Source organism: Hipposideros armiger, unplaced genomic scaffold (assembly GCF_001890085.2).
Source record: "Hipposideros armiger isolate ML-2016 unplaced genomic scaffold, ASM189008v1 scaffold_856, whole genome shotgun sequence".
NCBI classification, from domain to species: Eukaryota; Metazoa; Chordata; class Mammalia; order Chiroptera; family Hipposideridae; genus Hipposideros; species Hipposideros armiger.
The window spans coordinates 358,913-378,297 of record NW_017732206.1 but is presented as its reverse complement, the minus strand read 5'-3'; the positions used below and the strand labels follow the sequence as shown (position 1 = coordinate 378,297).

The following is a 19,385-nucleotide window of genomic DNA, read 5'->3' as shown; positions in this document are numbered from 1 at the left end:
GAGAACTTCCCTCTGCGGGTTTAGTCTCGAGGGGCTCCTCGGCTGCCGCCGGCCTGCCCGCCCCGGCGAAGGGAATTCGGGCAGCCCCCGACTCTCATTTACAGGGGACCCAGTTTACCGTGGGTCACTCCCCTGCTGTCTGGTGATGGGGGCACAGGATTGGCACACTTGGGTTTGGGCCACCAACCTCTGGATGAATGCCACTGAAACCTGGTGGTTCCCGGAGCGCACGTCTCCACCCCTTTCAGAATCGTTCCCAAGACACTGGCCTGGAACCTTGCAAAAGTCCTTTTCCTGGGAGGCTAAACCTTACCTTCCGACCGACAGCGATGCCCCCTTTGAGTTGCCCGCATGAAACGGGAGAGAATGCTCTGTTCATTCCCGTGTCTCGCTTCTCCTCCTACACCCCTCTTTCCCTCCCTCTCTCGTTTCCGTTAGGCTTGGAGCCCTGTTCTTGGCCACGTCTATACCTTTTCTGCTTCTTGCTGAATCCAAATCGATCCCCTCAGAAAGACTCTGGTTCTGTTAAAACCGGTTAGTGGCCTAAGCGGGATGCTTGCAGCCAGGCCCATCAGGGGGAGCCGGCTTATTGCCACCTCCACCCCCTTTTCTTGGAAGCCTTATTTTTTGTTGGCTGTGGCGGATTTTTATATTTTAATCTTAGCAGGTTTCTGCCCTATTCTTAGTATCTCCTGTACATTTTTATTCCGGTTTAGTGTGCGGATGCACGATCTCTTTCCTCTTATAAATTTTAAACTGTAGCCTGTGAAATAGAATGACATGGAAACGGCAATTCCCTGAGAATCGGCAGGGAGCTCGGCGAGAACTGGAGCCGCTCCAGTTGCAACGAGTTCTGCACCTACGTTGCAGTTTCTCTTCCTATTCTCACATAACTGGCTTGGTGACATCACAAGCACCCAACAAGGCCTATCCGTTTTATTATAGGTGGTGTTAATGACCTTTCCCTCTGCAACTAACATTTAACATTTACAAATTTGGTGTTGAAGAAAGATGGAACTCTGGGCTGAGCTGATTTTTGTAGCATTGCAGGTCATCTGTAAAAGCTGGCCTATTTCTCCCCACCTCACAAATTGATAGGAGGGAAAAAAACTGCTAGGGTGAGTTCATATTTAGCATCATTTTGTAGCTCATGCTCAAGTATAAAAAGCCCATCTAAATTCATCCTTAAGGTTCCCCCCCCCAAACTGGTCTACTGAATTTCATTTTCCATTATATTATAGCATAAAAGCATTCACTGTTTCGTAAACTGTTACTGTGTGAAGGCATTGCATCCCACAGAGAGCCTCTGTTAGGATAAACCCTGTCTCCCAAAGAACCCACTGCCGGTGGCATCGCTGAAAGTCAGTGTGACATTCTTTTGTTTGACCTATTCCTGCCAGCAAAGAGTTAGTGATGAATGAGTCATCTTTATTAAATAAATCAGAAGGGTACCTGGGGAGGTTTATTATAATACTTTGTGTTTTTTCTTATGGGGCCCCATCTTTCCAATATTGATTTTTGAATCCGCCCAGAATGGTTCGACTGCTGCTGCCTTCTTCCTGATGGTGAGAGAATTTGGGGAGAAAGAAGCTTCAGCAGTTGTCTGCAGTGCCTCTCTTCATCATGCTTGACCTGCTTGCTTCTAGGCCTGAGTACCTATAGGGTGTGTGCGGGGCGAGTACCCTGGATGTGTACCTATATTTGGCTTTCTCTGTAGACCTAACTTCCTTCTGAGCTATCGTGACCCTGTCGCAGCCTGTGCCTATCTTGCTTTATAATCTAGTTTTGGGAATTTGGAGGTATTTCCTCCTTAGAAGTGATGTGAACTTGTTCCAAAAACCTAGCTAGCTCATGTCATTGACTGCAATGCCATTTAGCTGAGCCTTGTAGTTCAGGAAGCAAGAGCTCTGTGGACCGAGACCTTTAGGGACTAAACACACAAAAAATAGGCCAAGTTTGTTGTAGGCATTTCCACCCTCTCCCTTTTAATACCTACTCTTCTCTCCACAAGTGTTTCCCCGTTTTTCTGCCCCTAGCCTTAGGGCCTACCCTATCCTCTAGTATTCCATGCTTCAGCATTTCCTTCTACCTTCCCATCTAATGAATAGTCCCCATCCTTCAGAGAATCCAATCATGACTCACTCTGTAGGATATAGCAATCGGACCTAATTCATGCTAGCATGCAAGTGACAGATGCCCTCAACCTCCCTGTATGTATTTGTGTCCCCCCCCCCTCAAATAATAAGGTTTAAGTACATCATTAATACAACCCTTTTGCTTATTGTTGCCTGACCCAAATTACGAGTATGTGAAATCTGAATGAGATTAGAAATTTGAATGTGGGTAGGAATGACCCAGCCCTGTGTGCAGACATGGGGCCTGCCTTAGTTTCTCTAGACTGTTCTGCCTTTCTTCTACCTTTGAAGTATAGCTTCCTGAAAACTTCAGAAGTTCTCACATCGCTGTGGCTTACAAGTGTGCATGCACCAATATGGGAGCATAGGTAAAGGCACCAGTGTGCAGACCATTCATTTACGAGCTGGGTCTTTGTTGATAATTGTACCTCACTTCCCTTTGAGGAATGGAAAGTTCCATTCTTGGTATTGGCTATATTTTTAGAAAGGAAAACTAGTAAGAAATAAAGGTTGAATAAAAATGGGAAAGTTTCTCCATTCTTTGACAGCCTTCCCATTGCATTTACTCTAGTTTTTTTAATTTAAAAAAATCTCATGGGGAGGCACACAAAGGATCAGATCTGGGGAAGAACCACCCATCCTATTGTGTTGAGAGGACCCAAGTGCCACCTCAGCAGGGCAGTTCAGCCCATATGGGCTGTCATTCCAAATTCTCCCAAGGGAGTGCTGGCCCACTGAGGGTGAGGTGTGTAGACTGGTTTGTGTGGTCCAGTCATAGTGTTGGAAATGGCTGACTTTGGAAGGAAAAATGCCATGTGGCAGAATAGAAAACGCAGATCATTGCGTTTCTCTTAGAAAATTAAATCTACTTCTGAAAGGAGCCTGTTTTTACCCCCAGTGGATAAACCTCTCTCAAGATTGTTGCTGTCAAAACACCTAGCAAATGAACTGCTTATTTGAGTCATTACTTAAATGTTACAGCTTCACTTCTCCTGAAAATCAATAGGCCGAGATGAAAGGACGATTTTTATATCATTAGGGAAAAGGGAAATACATTATTAGGAATGTGTGGGACCTGCTCATTCTAGGTTGTGGCTTTAATAGGACACAAGGGTGATTGTATTTTAAAATTAGAATGGGGTGTTTTTCTGCAGCTAGGGAAGATGGAGACAAAGGGACAGAAAGAAGTAGACAAAGGGATTTTAATTTGAAATCCTTTGTACCTAGAGTAGAATTTGACAAGAGAGGTTTTTCTGTTTTCCATCCATTTATTAAGGAAGATTTGGGGAGATTTTTACAACGAGGTGATAGAGATGCTGTTTATATCTTTTGATCCTATGTAAGTCTACAGGTTTCAATTATTTAAAAACCTCTGAGCTGTAAACTGGACTCACTAAGCAACCTTCTCGATATTTCCTCTTGCTTTGCTCAGGACTTGTTCAGGGTGCTTGAGTCTGGGTAGTAAATGGAACTGAGAAGTTTTAATAGGGTCCTTGTTATAATTTTTGGACAGGACACAGTTTTAGGCAACCAGAGGCTTGGTGAGGTGCCCAGTCGGTCTAATGGGATGATGCCTTTTACATGATGCATAGGTATGATGTCACACACTGTACAATATTTTACAAACGGTGTCTAAGCTTTCACTACCAATTTCTTCATTATTTGGAGCTGTTGTGATCAGGCTGCTCCACCTGTGAAAGGTATTTGATGGGTTGTTTAGCCAGAGATGGTGTCATAAGCTCATTTTATGTAGCATGCTTCACTGAGGCTTTGCTTCTCCGTGCAACAACAGATGCCACATATGATCTATTTTCAAAGAAGAAAAATATATATTGGGTTGTTGGAAAAGTAATGACGCATTTTTGCAATGAAAAACATAGAAAAAAATAACGTCATGACTTTTCGACAACCCAATAAATCAGGATCATACTGAAGATGTTTTAGTCTTCGACCCAAGGCAGTTGAAGCTTGGGCATTGCCTCGGAGTCATGAATTTCTGTTTTAGTCAAGGACTCTCAAAGTTGAAAACATAGGAGACATGAAATCAAACTTTTCTTACACATGGCCTGTCTGGAAAGCTAACTCCAGTTTTAGCAGTTTTACCCCCACTTTAATATTCTGAGAACTTTTTAACATTCTTGGTACAAAGGGACAGATACTACAGAGCAGAAATAGGAGAGAAGAAAACATGGCATATAATTTAGGTCAGGTGGCTGGTGGTGCTCATGGTTAAAGAGAAATGGTCCTTCTCCAATTGTCACTGAAGTAGCAATGAGGGCATTTGTATTCCATGACTCATTGCTTCAGGCACAACCCAGCCTCCCAGTTGGGACTATGCAGGTGGATCAATGCAAATCAATGTCCACAGCTGAGGAGCCTGAATGGATGATTAAATGTGGGCTATTGGTGCTGTTTTCCTAACTAAAGGGCCTTGTTAGAATAGGAGCAGCACCTGTGTGAGCCAAGCTAGTTAACGGCAGGGACAGGGGGATGGCTGGGGTTATTTGGCAGGTCAGGGAGTGGTGGGGTCTGCAGGATCCCTATAAAGAGGACCACGTCTGTTACCCTGCAGGAATTTATGCCAGATATTGCCAGAGCCTCTGATCTTTCAAGAGACGCCAGAAAGCCTGGTTTCCATGTGAACTCGCCTATGTGTTAAAACACATCGTGGCCCACGGGCTCTCAGTTTGCAACCCTTGGATAAGAAAGTGTAGCTCTGGCTGTGGGTTTCTTATAAGGAAACGTCTAACTTCCTTTTCTTTTTGTTTTTGTCAGGCTTACTAGAAAGCAGCACTCGTCTAAAACCTCACGAAGCTCAGAACTACAGAAAGAAGGCGTTGTGGGTCTCTTGGTTCTCCATTATTGTGACACTGGCTCTGGCGGTGGCTGCCTTTAGTGAGTATCCGGAATCTTGCCGATCGATATTTGCTGGGGTTGCCTGTTTCATTCTCTGACGCCTGTGGGGTGCACTTTTGCTTTTAGTTGACTATTATTGATGAGGAAATTTTTTAAGACGGTTGGAGAGAGAGGGTACTTATAAATTAGTAAAATGGCTTCTTTCTTCTGCAGAGGGAAGCGGTGGTTAAGATGAAGAAATGGAGAGTGTTAGCTCTCATCAGCATGTGGGTCTGTGGAATAGTGAAAATATTTTCCTGGTGGATGCCTTCAGCTTGGGCTGACAGGTGACAAATATGTATTCTTGAGATTCGTATTTTGAGCCTAATGCAATGAGACGAGTGCAATATTGTAGTACACCCTCTCTTTTTCCCTGATTATATCTGTGTCAGGTTTGGAAGAAAATCATGGGCACGTGTTTTTATGAGAGAAAAATGAGAGGGTCCTCTCTCAAGTTTTCAGTGGCCACAGAAACAAAACCATTAATTACAATCACGAGAAATGAAAAATTGAACACTTTCTGCATATGGATAATCCTGTTTGGGGTTAGGAAGCCCTATGACATGCGTTTTCTCTGCTAATGTTTGCAGCCTATAGAAATGTGCACGTGCAATTTATTCTTATTAATCGTGCAGTGATTCACAAGCTTACACAATGGCTTTCAGCTTCAGCTCAACCTTTGTAGAAACCATGATGTTGTGTGTGTGTGTGTGTGTGTGTGTGTGTGTGTGTGTGTGTGTGTGTGTATTTTAATGCTGGGAAAAAGAGGAATGAATTTTGTGATTACTTTATTACCTTAACAGAAAGATCTACATTCTAAATGATAAGTATCATACACAAAGTGTCTCATATGACAACCCTCAGAGTAAGAGAAAAAAAGGATTGTGTGCTGGAAGATAAGGCTCTGTGCGTGTTGTTTAAAATTCTATTCTGCAGTTAGGTCTGTTGCTGTAAGTTGGTGTTGGCTCCCAAGAGGGCATATTAGAATTTGACCAAATGCTCCCGGCAATACTGGGCATGTATTACTTGAAGCAATTTATATTAGAAACGTTGTACCAGATCTTGGCTGGCAAAAAAAAAAAAGCCAAACATTTAGAAGCAGAGGGTAATGCATTTCAGGGTGTAAACATTAACCAGTGAGCCAGAAATCTAATCAAGAGAAATTTTAATTCCTGAAAATAGCTGCTCCTTCCTCTCTCCTCCCCCTTTTTTTTTTTTTAATGCTGAAACAAGACTAACAAGCTGGATTGATGTCCCTGGAGGATAATTTGGTTGTGGTGGCTGTTGTTGGCTCCGCATCAGATACCATAATTTACATATGTAAGGAAAGAGGAATGGAATGAAGGGAGGAGGTTTACAAACAGAATGACAGTCACTCAGATGTGTCCCTGTGCCTAATAGAGCTGTTGTCACTTTATCGTGGGTGTTTGAATGGGGGATCTGAATGTGAAGAAATATTATTGACTAAGTCTTTCCTTTGGGAGAATAATGTTACATTTGGTGTACTTAATCTCATAATAGGGAAAGATTATGAGGAAATTTGGTTCCCTATGTTATATCTGATCTGTTGGGTTATCTTGAAAATTTTGTTCCATTTCCTTTAATAGGAAAAGACTGTGCTGCATGATGCATGTGGAATTAGAATGTTGCTTTGTGAGAAGGTTTTCTTTTTCTTTTTAAAATGACCTCACCCCTTTACTGTAGCAAGTATGGTCGACAAAAGAGCATCCAGCCTAAGAAGAAGTCTTGTAAGAATTTATTTGAGCCAAACTGACAGACAATTGCCAGGAAGCGAAATCTCAACAGATTGAGAAAATGTTACAGAGCATGGCAGTTTTACAGTTTATTTTATACATTAGAATCAAAGAGGCCACATGATGGGGGGCGGGGAGGTTACATGAAATCCATTGGTGGTAGATAAAGGGAGTGGGAGAAAACAAAGCAGGTAAATCTTTGAGATTGGATAAAAAGTAAAACTGAGACACATACTTTTACATTGGTGAATACAGGATAGTTAACATTTGATGGTATGTAGGCAACAAGATAACAGTGAGGGGTTCTGTGGTTTCCTGCTTTGGTGGGAGGTTGTGCCCTGAGGGTCCTGGAAAAGGAGATTACTCTGATATTTCAAAGGATATCTTCAATGCAAAAAGATAGTAGGCTCACCTAAGGTGTAAGGATGGACCTTTGTCAAGAAAGCTACAGGTCTATGACAAGACTACCCATCCAACATGACTGTCTTTCAGTTAGGATGGTCTGAATATAAAAATTTCTATGTGGTTACTTTCAGTCTCTGAGTTTGTAAGGCCCGCCCTACAGGCCTGCCCTGAGCTTGTCAGGTTTAGAATGTGGCTCCTTTTCCGTCCACACTGTTTAAGTCAAATCTTCTAACTTCTTGCCTATAAATGTTGGCATTGGCATATATTATGATCTTAATTGTTGTCTGTATTACATTCATTTTGTTCCCAAGTTGCTTTCAACTTGTTTTGGTTCAGTTAAACCAAAAAATGTAGATGAATTATATTTCCTTCTTTAACTATATACTATGTAAAGTAGCTTTATTTTGTGTGTGTGTGTGTGTATGTGTATTTCATATTTTAAACCCTTGGGGTGGTCTCTGATTGTGTTGTTAAAGTTATTGGTTTTACCCTTTAGTTTCCTATATGTATTTGTAATATGAAATATTTAAAATCCTTTCTAGAGCATCATTTACATGTCAACACACTTTTGTGCACTATCTTTCATAGTTTTGAATGGAAAGAAAATACAGATTAAGCAATATAAGCTGACTTTTGACATTATGTTTAAATTATGATCTAAAGAAAAATTGTATGCTTCAGAAATATAATAGCAAATGTATTTTTAGTGTCAGAAGGAGACCCAGTCTTATTCTCCAAGGAGGTGGTTGACAGAGAGATGGGATGAAATGGAATAGTCTGTTCTAGCCAATAAATTGGTAAGGTTGACTCAGTATTTTTAAAATGAATTGCTATGGAATCACAATATGTGATGTTTGAGGTGGCAGAGAAGTCTTTGGAGTGTGTGTGTGTGTGTGTGTGTGTGTGTGTGTTGGCAGGGGCTGATAATCATGGTGAAGAAAAGACCATATCTATTGTCATGTCTTCTTGCCACTGCTGGATGGTTTGCAGTCTCTGGGGTCAGGGAGAGCGTGCAGTACTCAAGATTGTTAAATGAATTAACTGAGAAATATTTTAAAAACCTTTTTTTCTTAGGTGGCAGGAAAATATTTCTTACAAAAAATTTTCTTAGGAATAAATTTCATTGAAAGTTTTGTTTAGATACTGTTTACGAACCCCAATATGTGAGTCTGTCCACCTGCGAGCGCTGGCCAAGAGAAGATGAATGAGCAAGAGTTTACAGTGGAGAAAGGAATTTACTGGCATTGACGTCAGTCGAAGTTTGGGTGAGCTTGTGCTCTAAAAGATCCCACCCTGGGGCGGCCAAGTGGTTCAGTTGGTGAGAGCGTGAGCTGTGAGCAACAGGGTTGCCGGTTCAATTCCCACGTGGGCCAGTGAGCTAAGTCCTCTGCAACTAGCTTGAAGAAAACGACTTGAGCTGAGCTGCCGCTGAGCTGCCAGTGGGCAGCCAGATGGCTCAGTTGGTTAGAACGCGTGCTTTTAACAACAAGGTTGCCGGGTTCAACTCCCATGTGGGATGGTGGGCTGTGCCCCCCCGCAACTAGATTGAAAACAGCAGCTGGACTTGGAGCTGAGCTGCACCTTCCACATCTAAGATTGAAGGACAACAACTTGACTTGGAGCTGATGGGTCCTGGGAAAAACATACTGTTCCTCAATAAAGTTAAACATAAAATCCCACCCTGTCCCCAATAGCAGGTAACTAATAGGTAATACAGGGCAAAACCTGTGAATGAGGGATTTGGGGTTGTGTTAGGAGCTGATTGGTCGAAGGTGAGGTAAGGATCGTAAATCATTTCTTCAGGTTTTGAGGACAGCTCTGGTGTCAGTTCCAGCATCCCTCTGCCTGGTTTCATGGAAAGGTAGCTGAGGGGGGCCGTTAGGCCTTAGAGCTCAGGAGCTGCCAGAGGCTCAAACCTTGTAACCAGGTTTGACCCGGCTGTTGTCTTCTGCTGTCTCGGGTTAGGGACGATCAAGGGGGAAAGGCTAAGGTCTGTAAAATGTGCAGAAGAAACAATTTTGACAAAGCAAGTCAAAATTATGAGGACCCTCAGTTTCAATACCAGGCTTAGGTCTTAGGTCTCATTTGTTTTATAAATAACTGAAGTATTTTTGAGACAGCTGGATCATCCTATGGCTGTTTTCTCGCTAGGGCGGTGTCTTGGAGCTGCAACTGCCGGGGTCACTCAGGATGCCTGTTTTTACCTCCTCACCTGCCATTTTCTCTTTAGTCACAGATGCTGATTTTTAGCTGAACATCTGAAGAAATGCTGTTGTCTCTTTTGTGTTTGGAAATGAGGGTTATGGATATGTATAAGTTTTGAGGACGCTTTTTTCAGTCAGAAGGATTTCATATTTCAACATAGTATGTACATTGCAAATAAAAACTGTTACCCTTCACTTTGTATAAGCTTCCAGATAATCAGGTATGCTGTGTTAATCTCAAATTAGTAGTTTCTAAAAGAGCTAATGATAAAACTAGCTTTGGTTAGTATTACTTGAGTTGTCTATGGTAAATCAGTTATGTATGTAACTATGATTGACATTCACGTATCTGGTATAGTTTGAAAAATTAGGTGAACTTACAAAGTTTGTGACTTGGAAGTATTTTGAAAGGAATATGAACTATTCTTGATATTACTTGATAATATAGTGATTTTGGACCTGTCCAAATGCTGATATAAAACCAGATGGTAATACATCTTGAATATTTCAGAGAGATCTCTAGTTTGATTTTAAAATTGCTTCTGTTTATAATTGGTAGACAGCATGGAAAATGGTAATCCTGTTATGAAGAAACCTTAAAATAATATGTTTTAATAATGAGGCTAGAAAAAGAACAGAAGTTCTGTTTCAAAACTCAGGGTTTTGACATCATTAATGTCTTAGAATGATTTGGAAAATGCATTCTGGCTCCTTTTGAGGTTTGAATGAGCGTGTGGGGAGGAAAATTTTCCTTTACCCTTCAAGATTCTTCTGGCTGGTCTAATCAAATTGATATAAGACAGATTAGCAGGAGAAAAACAAATTAAAATTTAATAACGTGACTATCTCCTGTATACACTTGGGAGTGACCCAATACCACTGAGTAACTCAGAAGCCATCACCTTAAATACCACCTTCAGCTCAAGACAAAATAAGGTGTTGCGGGTGGGGAGTCAGTCATGGGAGGTGACCAGGAAAAGCATGGTAAACAAGGGTAAGGTTGTATGCAGATTTAATTCTAAGCCTTCTCCTTTGGTAACAGTTTGTAAAAATTTAGATATCCTCCTTTTCCTGGTACAGTGAGGGAAACACCCTTACAAATGATTTCCCATACGGATTTAAATGTCCTTTACAAAGGGTCACTTATACTTGGTTTTCAGAGCTTCTGAGATGTCTGCTGTTTCTTAAAATTAACCAGTTTAAAATAATCAATATCCCAAAGAGGCATATTTTGGGTTGGCAAACTTCGCTCCCCTCAAGTGCAAGTTAATTTTTAGGCACTCAGTACATGTTTTGTGGAAAATGAAGATATATTTGAAACATCCTCAGGGGGAAAAACCTTTCCTGAAATATACAGCTCCATGGAAAAAAAAAATCCAAAATCTTAAAAAAAGCTCACTCAAAAATTTAGTGAATCAGAAGACTTAAGAATTAGAAAGTTTCTGGAAGGAGTGATTTTATATTTGGAAGTTTGAAAATAATATATTTGATTTTAGTTTAAACTCTTGACTCTTAAAAATGATAAAATGAGTGTACTTATTGTTTTTACTTTTAAATTGTGAGTTCAAGAGTTGAGAGATAGATAAAATGAAATTACATGACACTTCTATAAAATCAGCAAAACATGCCTGGGAGCTCTCTTAGGTATTCTTTCAGCTGACACACTGTGAGATGGAAAAGGCTAAGACCCTTCAGTGGCCTTCTGGTGCCCTGGGAGTAATGTCTAAATAGTTACAGTGTCCCAACAGGTCCAGCCTGACCCCGCCTTTGTGCTTTTTTCTGTGACGCCAAAACTTCTCCTCTGGATTACAGCTCATGCCACCTGGCCATGCCCATTTTCTCATGGAGCTCCCCATGGCTGACGCCTCAAAGAGGCCTCACCAACCACATGCACAAATCCCCTCAGAGTAGCTTTATCCATAACACTGTGTTTTCTCCATCACAGTTTTTCCCTCTGTGCCCCACCTCCATTAGATGATGGGGTATGTGAGGCCCGTGTCCCTAAGACTCTACCCCTGAAATATTTCCGTGAATCAAAGACTTAAATGTGCAGCTTACATTCTGCTTGTAGAACAATGCTTTGTGTAGTTTGCTAGTCTTGTATGTATTTTTATTGATAAAAATCACTGTATCTACATTATAAAAATTTATGAGACCGAAAGTACATAGTGCAGATCTGTGTCCCATCCTAAATTCTTTCTCCCAGTTCTTTCTCCCCAGGGACAAGCTTTGTTGCCAGTGTCTTGTATCCTCTTCTAGACACTTTTCTGTGCAGGTCCGAGCCCAGGTGTGATGCCTGTGTACACCTTCCAGTTGCTCCTTTTGTTAGGCATGGTATTCCTTTCCTTGCTGGTCTTTCAAATTGCATGGGACTCTTCACAAGCTACTGCTTTCACAGTTTTGCACAAAGTGTAGAGAATCTTCAGGAACAATTTCCCAGCCACTGCCTGCTGCTGCTGCTGAAGCGGGTGGCATGATGGAGGGGATGTGGGCAGGAAGTTTGTGAGCCACATCCTGGGGTGTTGAGTGGGATAGCTTGCTCCCTGTAAGTGTGCTGGGTAAGAGATAGCTATGGAGGCTGCTTTGGAGACATGGAAACCAGGAGGGAGGAACTGGCTGAACTGTGTCGTTTGGGAACCTCATCCTGACAGTACTCCTTGCCTCTGGGTTCCTCTTTCATACCCTGTGGTTCTGTCACCATTCTGTGTCAGTCTCCCCGCTCCCCGCCCCACTAGCTTACTGACGGAAGGAATCCCGAGTGGTATTTTCGTTAGGCTCTTTTGCTTACCATGAGGCCTCTCCTGGTCTTGGTCCCTCCTTCCTGGCTGGAGCCCTCTCCTCCCATCTCCAGCTTACTGCCATGCTCGCCTACAGATGCTTCTTGTAGTTCCCCAAATGCCACATCCTGTTCTCTGCCCCCAAACCCAGGTATTGCTCTGCCCTTGAACTCAGATGCCCTTCGTTCCTGACCCCACCCTTTTTTCCTAGTGAAATTTCACTTATCCCTCCAAACTGAGGTGAAAAATCACTTCCAGACAGCCCTCGCTGGCCCTCTAGGCTGATTTAAATGCCCCTTTGTTCCCATAGCCCCGTGGATACCTATCAATCAGAAACTTGACACAGCTCTTGAATCATTGCATTATTGCTCTTTGCACTAATATACACTCTGCCAAGGAAGGGGCCCTGTCTTCTCCAGTCTATATTCTTAGCCCCTAACTCAGATAGTGGTTTGACTGGAGGAATTTTTTCCATTTCTGTGCTGAGGCCATCATGGCTGCAGCAGGTTGACAATGTATGTTTGCAGGTAAAGATCCCAGACAAAAGAACAGCCACTTTTTCAAGTAGATGGAAACAAGAGGGAAAGCTGCAACTGGGAAATCTTCAACTTCGTACAAAGCAGGGATGGAAGGGCCTGTTTGCTCCCTTCTCCTCCCACTTGCCTGCTCTCCAGAGTTCTGTTGATGCCCTTGCTTGGTGCTGTTAGGAGAGCATGTCCTCCTGAGTCCCTGCCTCACAAAGAACTGCTGTTTCTAGCTGGAGTGGAGGCGGGGTCTCAGCAGCTGCTTGTGTGCTCTGCCTCCCTTCTCCCTGCATTCTGCACACAGCATTTAATTAAAAGTGTGGCCAGAGTGCATTAGCACAGGGGTGTCCTTGTCACAAAGCCATGGCAGTGGCTCAGGGGAGCTGGGCTGTGAGCCCCAGCTGGAGTCATCTCATGAGGCCCACAGGTCCCAGCCCCTCACTGAATGGAACTTGGATTCTGCTAGGAAACGGGCCTGTGCCTTGTGGGAAATTCGTGAGGGCTTTTCCTATGTCTGTCTCTTTCTAGTTGTATTTGTTAGCCAGTTGGACATGAAGAGGTTTTCTGGTCTGCTTGTCTTCCAGGCCTGTGATTTGGTCCTGTGGGAATTGGCCTCTAAAGGTGAATTTCTGGCATAGCTGTTCCTTAACAGAGGTTATTTTCTGGTGCCCTGTGCTGAGGGCTGAAGGGTAGGTGTATTGAGATTGGAAAGTAACAGATGAAGCCAGAGGGAGGGAGAGAACCCTCTTTCCCCCAATAAAGGAACCCTGTTCCTCACTTTTCATTGTCTTCCATGCCTGAGGACCCATCCTTCCCTTCAGCTAGTGAATGTGTTTCTATAATCGTTAGTGAATGCCTGTTGGTAAAGGACAGTTGGCTGTGCTGGATACCACAGAGGATATTAGGAAGTGGAACAGTCTGTCCCCTTGAAGAGCGCTGGTCTTATGGGAAGGTGAGCTCTAGAGATTTTAGAGCAAATGATAGGGCAGTGGGGTAGGTAGATAACCTGATCCCCCCAACATCATTGATCTATTAGAGATAGGACAGTCTGCAGTCCTCAGCCTCGCCCGCCCCCCCTAAAAAGGAGAATATGAAAATCAAAGCTATTAGTGCAAAAGCTAAGGCTGCCCTGGGGTGGGAGTACAGGAAGGTGGCTGGTCTCAGTACAAGGGGCCTGGGTTGTGATGTCCACACTGGGGTGGAACATGGCTTCAGAAGTTTGCTACAGCTGCCATAACAAAGTACCACAGTCTGAGGGCTTAAACAAAAGAAATTAATTTTCTCACAGTTCTGGAGGCTGGAGTCCAAGATCAAGGTGTTCGTAGGGGTGGTTTTATTTTGAGGCCTCCCTCCTTGGCTTGTAGATGGCTGTCTTCTTTCTGTGTTTTCACATGGCCTCCCCTCTGTATCTGTATCCTAATCTCTTCTTCTTATAAGGACACCAGTCATATTGGATTAGGGCCCACCCTTGTGACCTCATTTTAACTGAATTGCCTCTTTAATGACCCCACTCCAAATATAATCACATTCTGCAGTACTGGGGGTTAGGTTTTCAACATACAGGTATGCATTTTGTGGGGAACACGGTTCAGCCCATAACAATGGCCTTGGCCAGCGCCATGCAGGTGGAGTAAATGAAGATCTCAGAATAACACAAATGCACTAGAGGACTTTACCTTTAATGAATGGGTGGACCAGAAAAAAACCCACCTATGAGCCCAGGAAGAATGAGAAATCTTTGTCTTTCTCAGCATAACTGTGTGTGGAGTGAGGGTGGAGGAGTCTTCCATTAAAATTCACCACCATGAGACTGACTTTATATAAATTTGTGTTTGGAATTTTCATAGGTTGATATCCTTGTAAAGAGACTCTGAGATTCACTGCAAAAGGTTTATGGGAGGTGGGGGCTAGAGGAGACTCTCAAGAATAATACATGAAAAGGAGCAGGGCAAGCAGGATTGTACAGAGGGAGAAGCTGAACTTCAGTACTTTTGCCTGGGATGCTTGTACCATGGGGACTTGGAAGCTAGGATAGCCCTTCAGAATTGTCCAATTGAAGCAAGGGGGCTAGAACAGTCATTGGTGTGGGTTGCCCCAAGGAGAGGTGTAACCTTGGTAGAGGGAGCTTCCCTCAGTAGAGGGCAGTTCCACGAGAGGGATGAAGCTGTGAGCCATCAGCAGCCTTCCTAGCACGTGGGAGAATGAGTGCCCAGGTCTGAAAGGAGGCTGTAGGAGACACCATGGCATTCACTCTAGGAGTTTATACTCCCCACGTAGCCTAGGAATCCTCAAGCTGAGATACTAACATGGGTGTGGTTTGATGCTGGAAATACCCCAGGAGCACCTGAAAGAAACACATGCAGAACCTCAGCTATGCCCAGCAGGTGTCTCATGGGTGAAGGTCCCCCAAAGATGAGCTCACAATCCAACATTAGAAAGCTCCCAAGACAAGGGTCCACCATAGCTGAGAGTCAAACAAGCAGCATGATTAGAACTCAAATTCAACATAAGAGAATTACCTGACAAAATCGGTAAAATAAGTTTTTACTCATTTTTACTATTATTATTATTTTTATTATATAATTATATAATTATTATTATCTACTTATGTTTAATATGAGTAGATAATCAGAAAGAAATCAAACACATGAAAGGAAAAGATACTGAAAAGAACAACTGGAAAATAACCAAATATATCTCTATATCTCTATCTATATCATCTATATCTATATCTATCACCAACTCTATATCTATATCTATATCTAACATATTTATCTATATATCATCTCTGTCTCTTTATTCCTTTATTTATGCTACTTTAATTGAAGCTATAACATGGATGTAGTTTTTAAAAAGTTAACTATAGCAACCCCCCCCCATCTCTCTCTGTTTCCCCCTCGTCCCTCTGCCAGCAACCACTTGGCCCCTTCTAGTTGAATCTTGTATTTATTTATATATGTATGTATAAATAGAAGGCTCCTAATGCTATTTCTTTTATTTTTTCATGTTTAGGTATCATTTGTTGACTTTCCACCATGAAAGAAGATAATTTACTCTTTTACTCCCCTCCTGGCCCCATGCAAACGTGCTGACTTCCTGAATTTCCATGCTTGCTTAATAGTTATGGTTGGCATTATTATGACCATATACATAAATTTTGCTCATTGAGCCACATGGTGAAGAATGATTGCTTCTTTCCTGCATGATGTTTTATTTTCTCTGGTTTTAATACCTGTTTTGTTTATTCCCATGTTTACCTTTCTCTGATTTTCTTTCTCATTAAACTCAAATTCAGAATTTCTAGTCCAACCTCAACTTCCCTGTTGTATTTTTAGATGCATGATAATTCTATCAGTTTCAGATTTCTCTTGGAACCATTTGATGTCCTCTAATTTGTTCTGGTTGCCTTTTGTACTTGGTGCACAGCTATATCCTAGGGAAGCCCTTTACCATCTTTTTGGGTATGCCCTTCATTTCTCTTCATTGAGTCCCGTTTCCTGGATGCCATGTTTATCTGTTTTCTGGTTTATACCCTTTTGGGGAGAGCACTTTTTTTTTTTCCTAGCTACCTAGGAAAGGGCACACACTGTAGGTGAAGCTTCCAAGCCTGAAATGTCGTTAATATATCCTGACACTTGATTGATGGCTAAATAGAAAATTCTCAGTAGGAAATAATGTTCTTTAAGAGTTTTGAAGGTTTTGCTCCATTTTATTCTCATTTCTAATGTTGCTATTAAAGTCCTAAACTGTTCTAAATCCTAATTCTTTGCATGAGACTTACTGTGATGGGTTTTTTTTCATCTATGTGTGCCCCTACTTCCTATTCTTGTCTGTCTTTTCACTCTACTTCCTGGGAAATTTCCTTTATATATATTTATTTATATATTTATTTCTCCTATAGTCCTACCTTTCTGTTGAGCTTTTCATTTCTAATGTCAAGTTTTTAAAAAATAATCTGAGTGTTCCTTTGAAAAATCATCTAACTCTTTTTTTATTGATTTTTTTGTTGTTGTTGGTTTTTTTTTTTTTTTAATTGGGGAACAGCCATGGTCATTGGTTACACATTGCTTTCATGCTACAATGGCATAGTTGACTCTTTTAAGGAGGGCACAGCTCACAGCGTCCCATGTGGGGCTCGAACTGGAAACCTTGGTGTTATCAGCACCACGCTCTAATAAACTGAGCTAACCGGTCACCCCTTATTGATCTTTTTAAAAGATCTCATATTTGAGAAAATATTAGTGATAGTTAAAAATCTGTTTCTTGTGTTGTCTTCTTCCAAGGTTCCTTTTTTTTTCCTTTTCTGTTCTGTTTGCCTTGGGTTCATTGTTCATGTTGTTTACGTTAGGGGAGGAATTCTATGAGTGGTAATTTTTGATAGCCTGCTCCTATTAAGAGTAGGTATTAAAAAGCTGACTGGACCTCTGAGCTTGTGGGTGGCCTTCAGTTTACGTTGGACCATTTTGTTGGGTAGATTCTAGTTTAATACTTCCAATCCTTCCTCTCAAACTGTCCAGAAAAGGGTCTTCTGATCTTCCTGCCTGCAGGATGAATACCTGACTGTCTGAATTTTGGGAACTGAGTCAGGGAGGAGGGTTGGAATGTCAGCATTCTGTGTGAAATTCTTAACTTGGTTTGCCATTTTCAAGTTTGGTTTTCCCACCTTTAGCCGAGTCTGCTGTTCCTCAAACAAGAGACTGTTGCAACTTCTCCAGAGAGTAAACCTCTAGTCATCTTATAGGAGTGGTTGCCTTTTTGTTTTCACACGGCTGTCTTAGGAATTCACTTTCTGGAGCCTGTTAAATCAATTGCTGCTAGCCCATATGCTTTCTAGCTTCTAAAAATAGTTCTTGTTGCCTCTTTCATTTTATTTTTCTGATGGGTTTTCTTTTTTTAAAAAATCCCTTTACTCTTAGTGAGTTTTTTAGAGGAAGCAAAAGTAAAACTGAGGAACCATCCTGCCATATTTGCCTGAAAGTGTCAAACAGAACAATTTGTAATGAAAATTACAGTAAGTAAAAAAAAAATACAGTAAGTAAACCAGAAATAAATGAGAAATAGTGAACTAAAATAAAGCCTGAGGAACTTACCAAGAATGTTACACAAAGTGATATTTCTCATTGATATTTTCTGAGAGACATGGAAGATAGGAAAAGTTTCATATCAACAAATACAAATTCCAAAAGCAGAGAAGAGAGAAAGAAAATAGTCAATGTTTTTAGAGGTGTCTGAGACTGTTTCAGAATTGATGGAAAGGATGGAGTACATACTTTTCAAACCATTAGAGGCAAAAAAAAGAATTGGGAAACTTACCTTATTCAGTAGCGAAGAGGAGAAGTGAAAAATGGCACAGGAAAAACATACAAAGTACGACATAAAACTTATAAACAAATCTAAACATTTTAGTACGGTTGCTCCTCCACTTACAAGTGCAGTATAAATTGAAAATATCCTAAGTGGAAAATACATTTTAGTGCATTTTCCTACTGAATATCATAGTTTAGCCTAGCCTACTTTAAATGTGCTCAGAACACTTACATTAGCCTATATTTGGGCAGTTATCTTGAGTTTCATCTCAAGAATAATTGCCTTTTATTTTCATCAGAAGCAGGAGTCACAGATGGGTGTTTTGTAGACATGATGGGATGTGAAAACACAAAACACAATATCCAAAAAATGCTGGCAACACAGTACACCATAGAATGTTGGTTGTTTACCCTCGTGATTGTTTGGCTGACTGGGAGCTGCAGCTCACTGTTACTGCCCAGCATCACCAGAGAATATCATACTGCATATTGCTAGCTCAGGAACAGATCAAAATTCAAAGTAAGGTTTCTACTGAATGTGTATCTCTTTCACATCATCATAAAGTAAAAAATTGGAAGTCCTACCATTATAAGTTGGGACCATCAATAATTTAAAAATATTAATGAATTAAACCCATCAGGTAAAATGTCAGAGATAGACTGGATTTTAAAAATCTAGCTGTGCACTCTTAATAGGAGATAAATTTAAAACATAACGTCACAGAATAGCATACGTATAGGGATAGAAAAAGATATACCTGGCAAATACAAACAAAGAAAGTTGATGTAGCTATATTAATCAGATTAGAGAGACGTGAAGACAAAAAACATTATTAGGCACAAAGTATTACTATATAAACAAAAGGTTCAATTTACCCAGAAGACAACATTTGTGAATTTGTGGGCACCAAACAAAGCTCCAAAGCATCCAGCCAAAACTGATGGAATTATAGGTAGAGATTGAGAAATCATAATAATTATGATAGACTTTAATGTACTTTTTACTGGTTGATAAATGAAAAGACAAAAAATTGGTGAAGACATTGAATATTTGACTTATGGAATTAGTGTTTCTCAAATATTTTTAACTGCTATTCATAATAAAAAATGCACATATGACCTAGTAGATCAAAATATATATGCACACTACATGTCATCATAGCTAACACACTTTTAATATGCAACATAATATGCAACATAATTTTTTTATGCTATGAAATGAAAAAGACGCTGCCATTGAACTGAATCATGCTGTTCATTGTGAGTGACTTGATGTTAGAGATGTTAAAATAAGAAAAAAAATGTTCACTATGATCATTTTTCTCCTTCAATTTTAAGAAGGACTGGTCACCAACCTATAAAATTGATTTTATTCCCTGCTAGAT

General features: G+C 41.1%; 1 protein-coding gene across 1 annotated transcript in view; it reads left to right on the top strand.

Annotated features, from left to right (window-relative positions):
- Window positions 1–19,385, top strand: part of TMEM163 (transmembrane protein 163) — a 218,367-nt gene that overhangs the window by 1,981 nt on the left and 197,001 nt on the right. Inside the window, exon 2 of the mRNA XM_019629456.1 lies at window positions 4,911–5,030. Coding sequence (XP_019485001.1) covers window positions 4,911–5,030 — 120 coding nt within the window. The remainder of the gene's footprint in view (window positions 1–4,910; window positions 5,031–19,385) is intronic.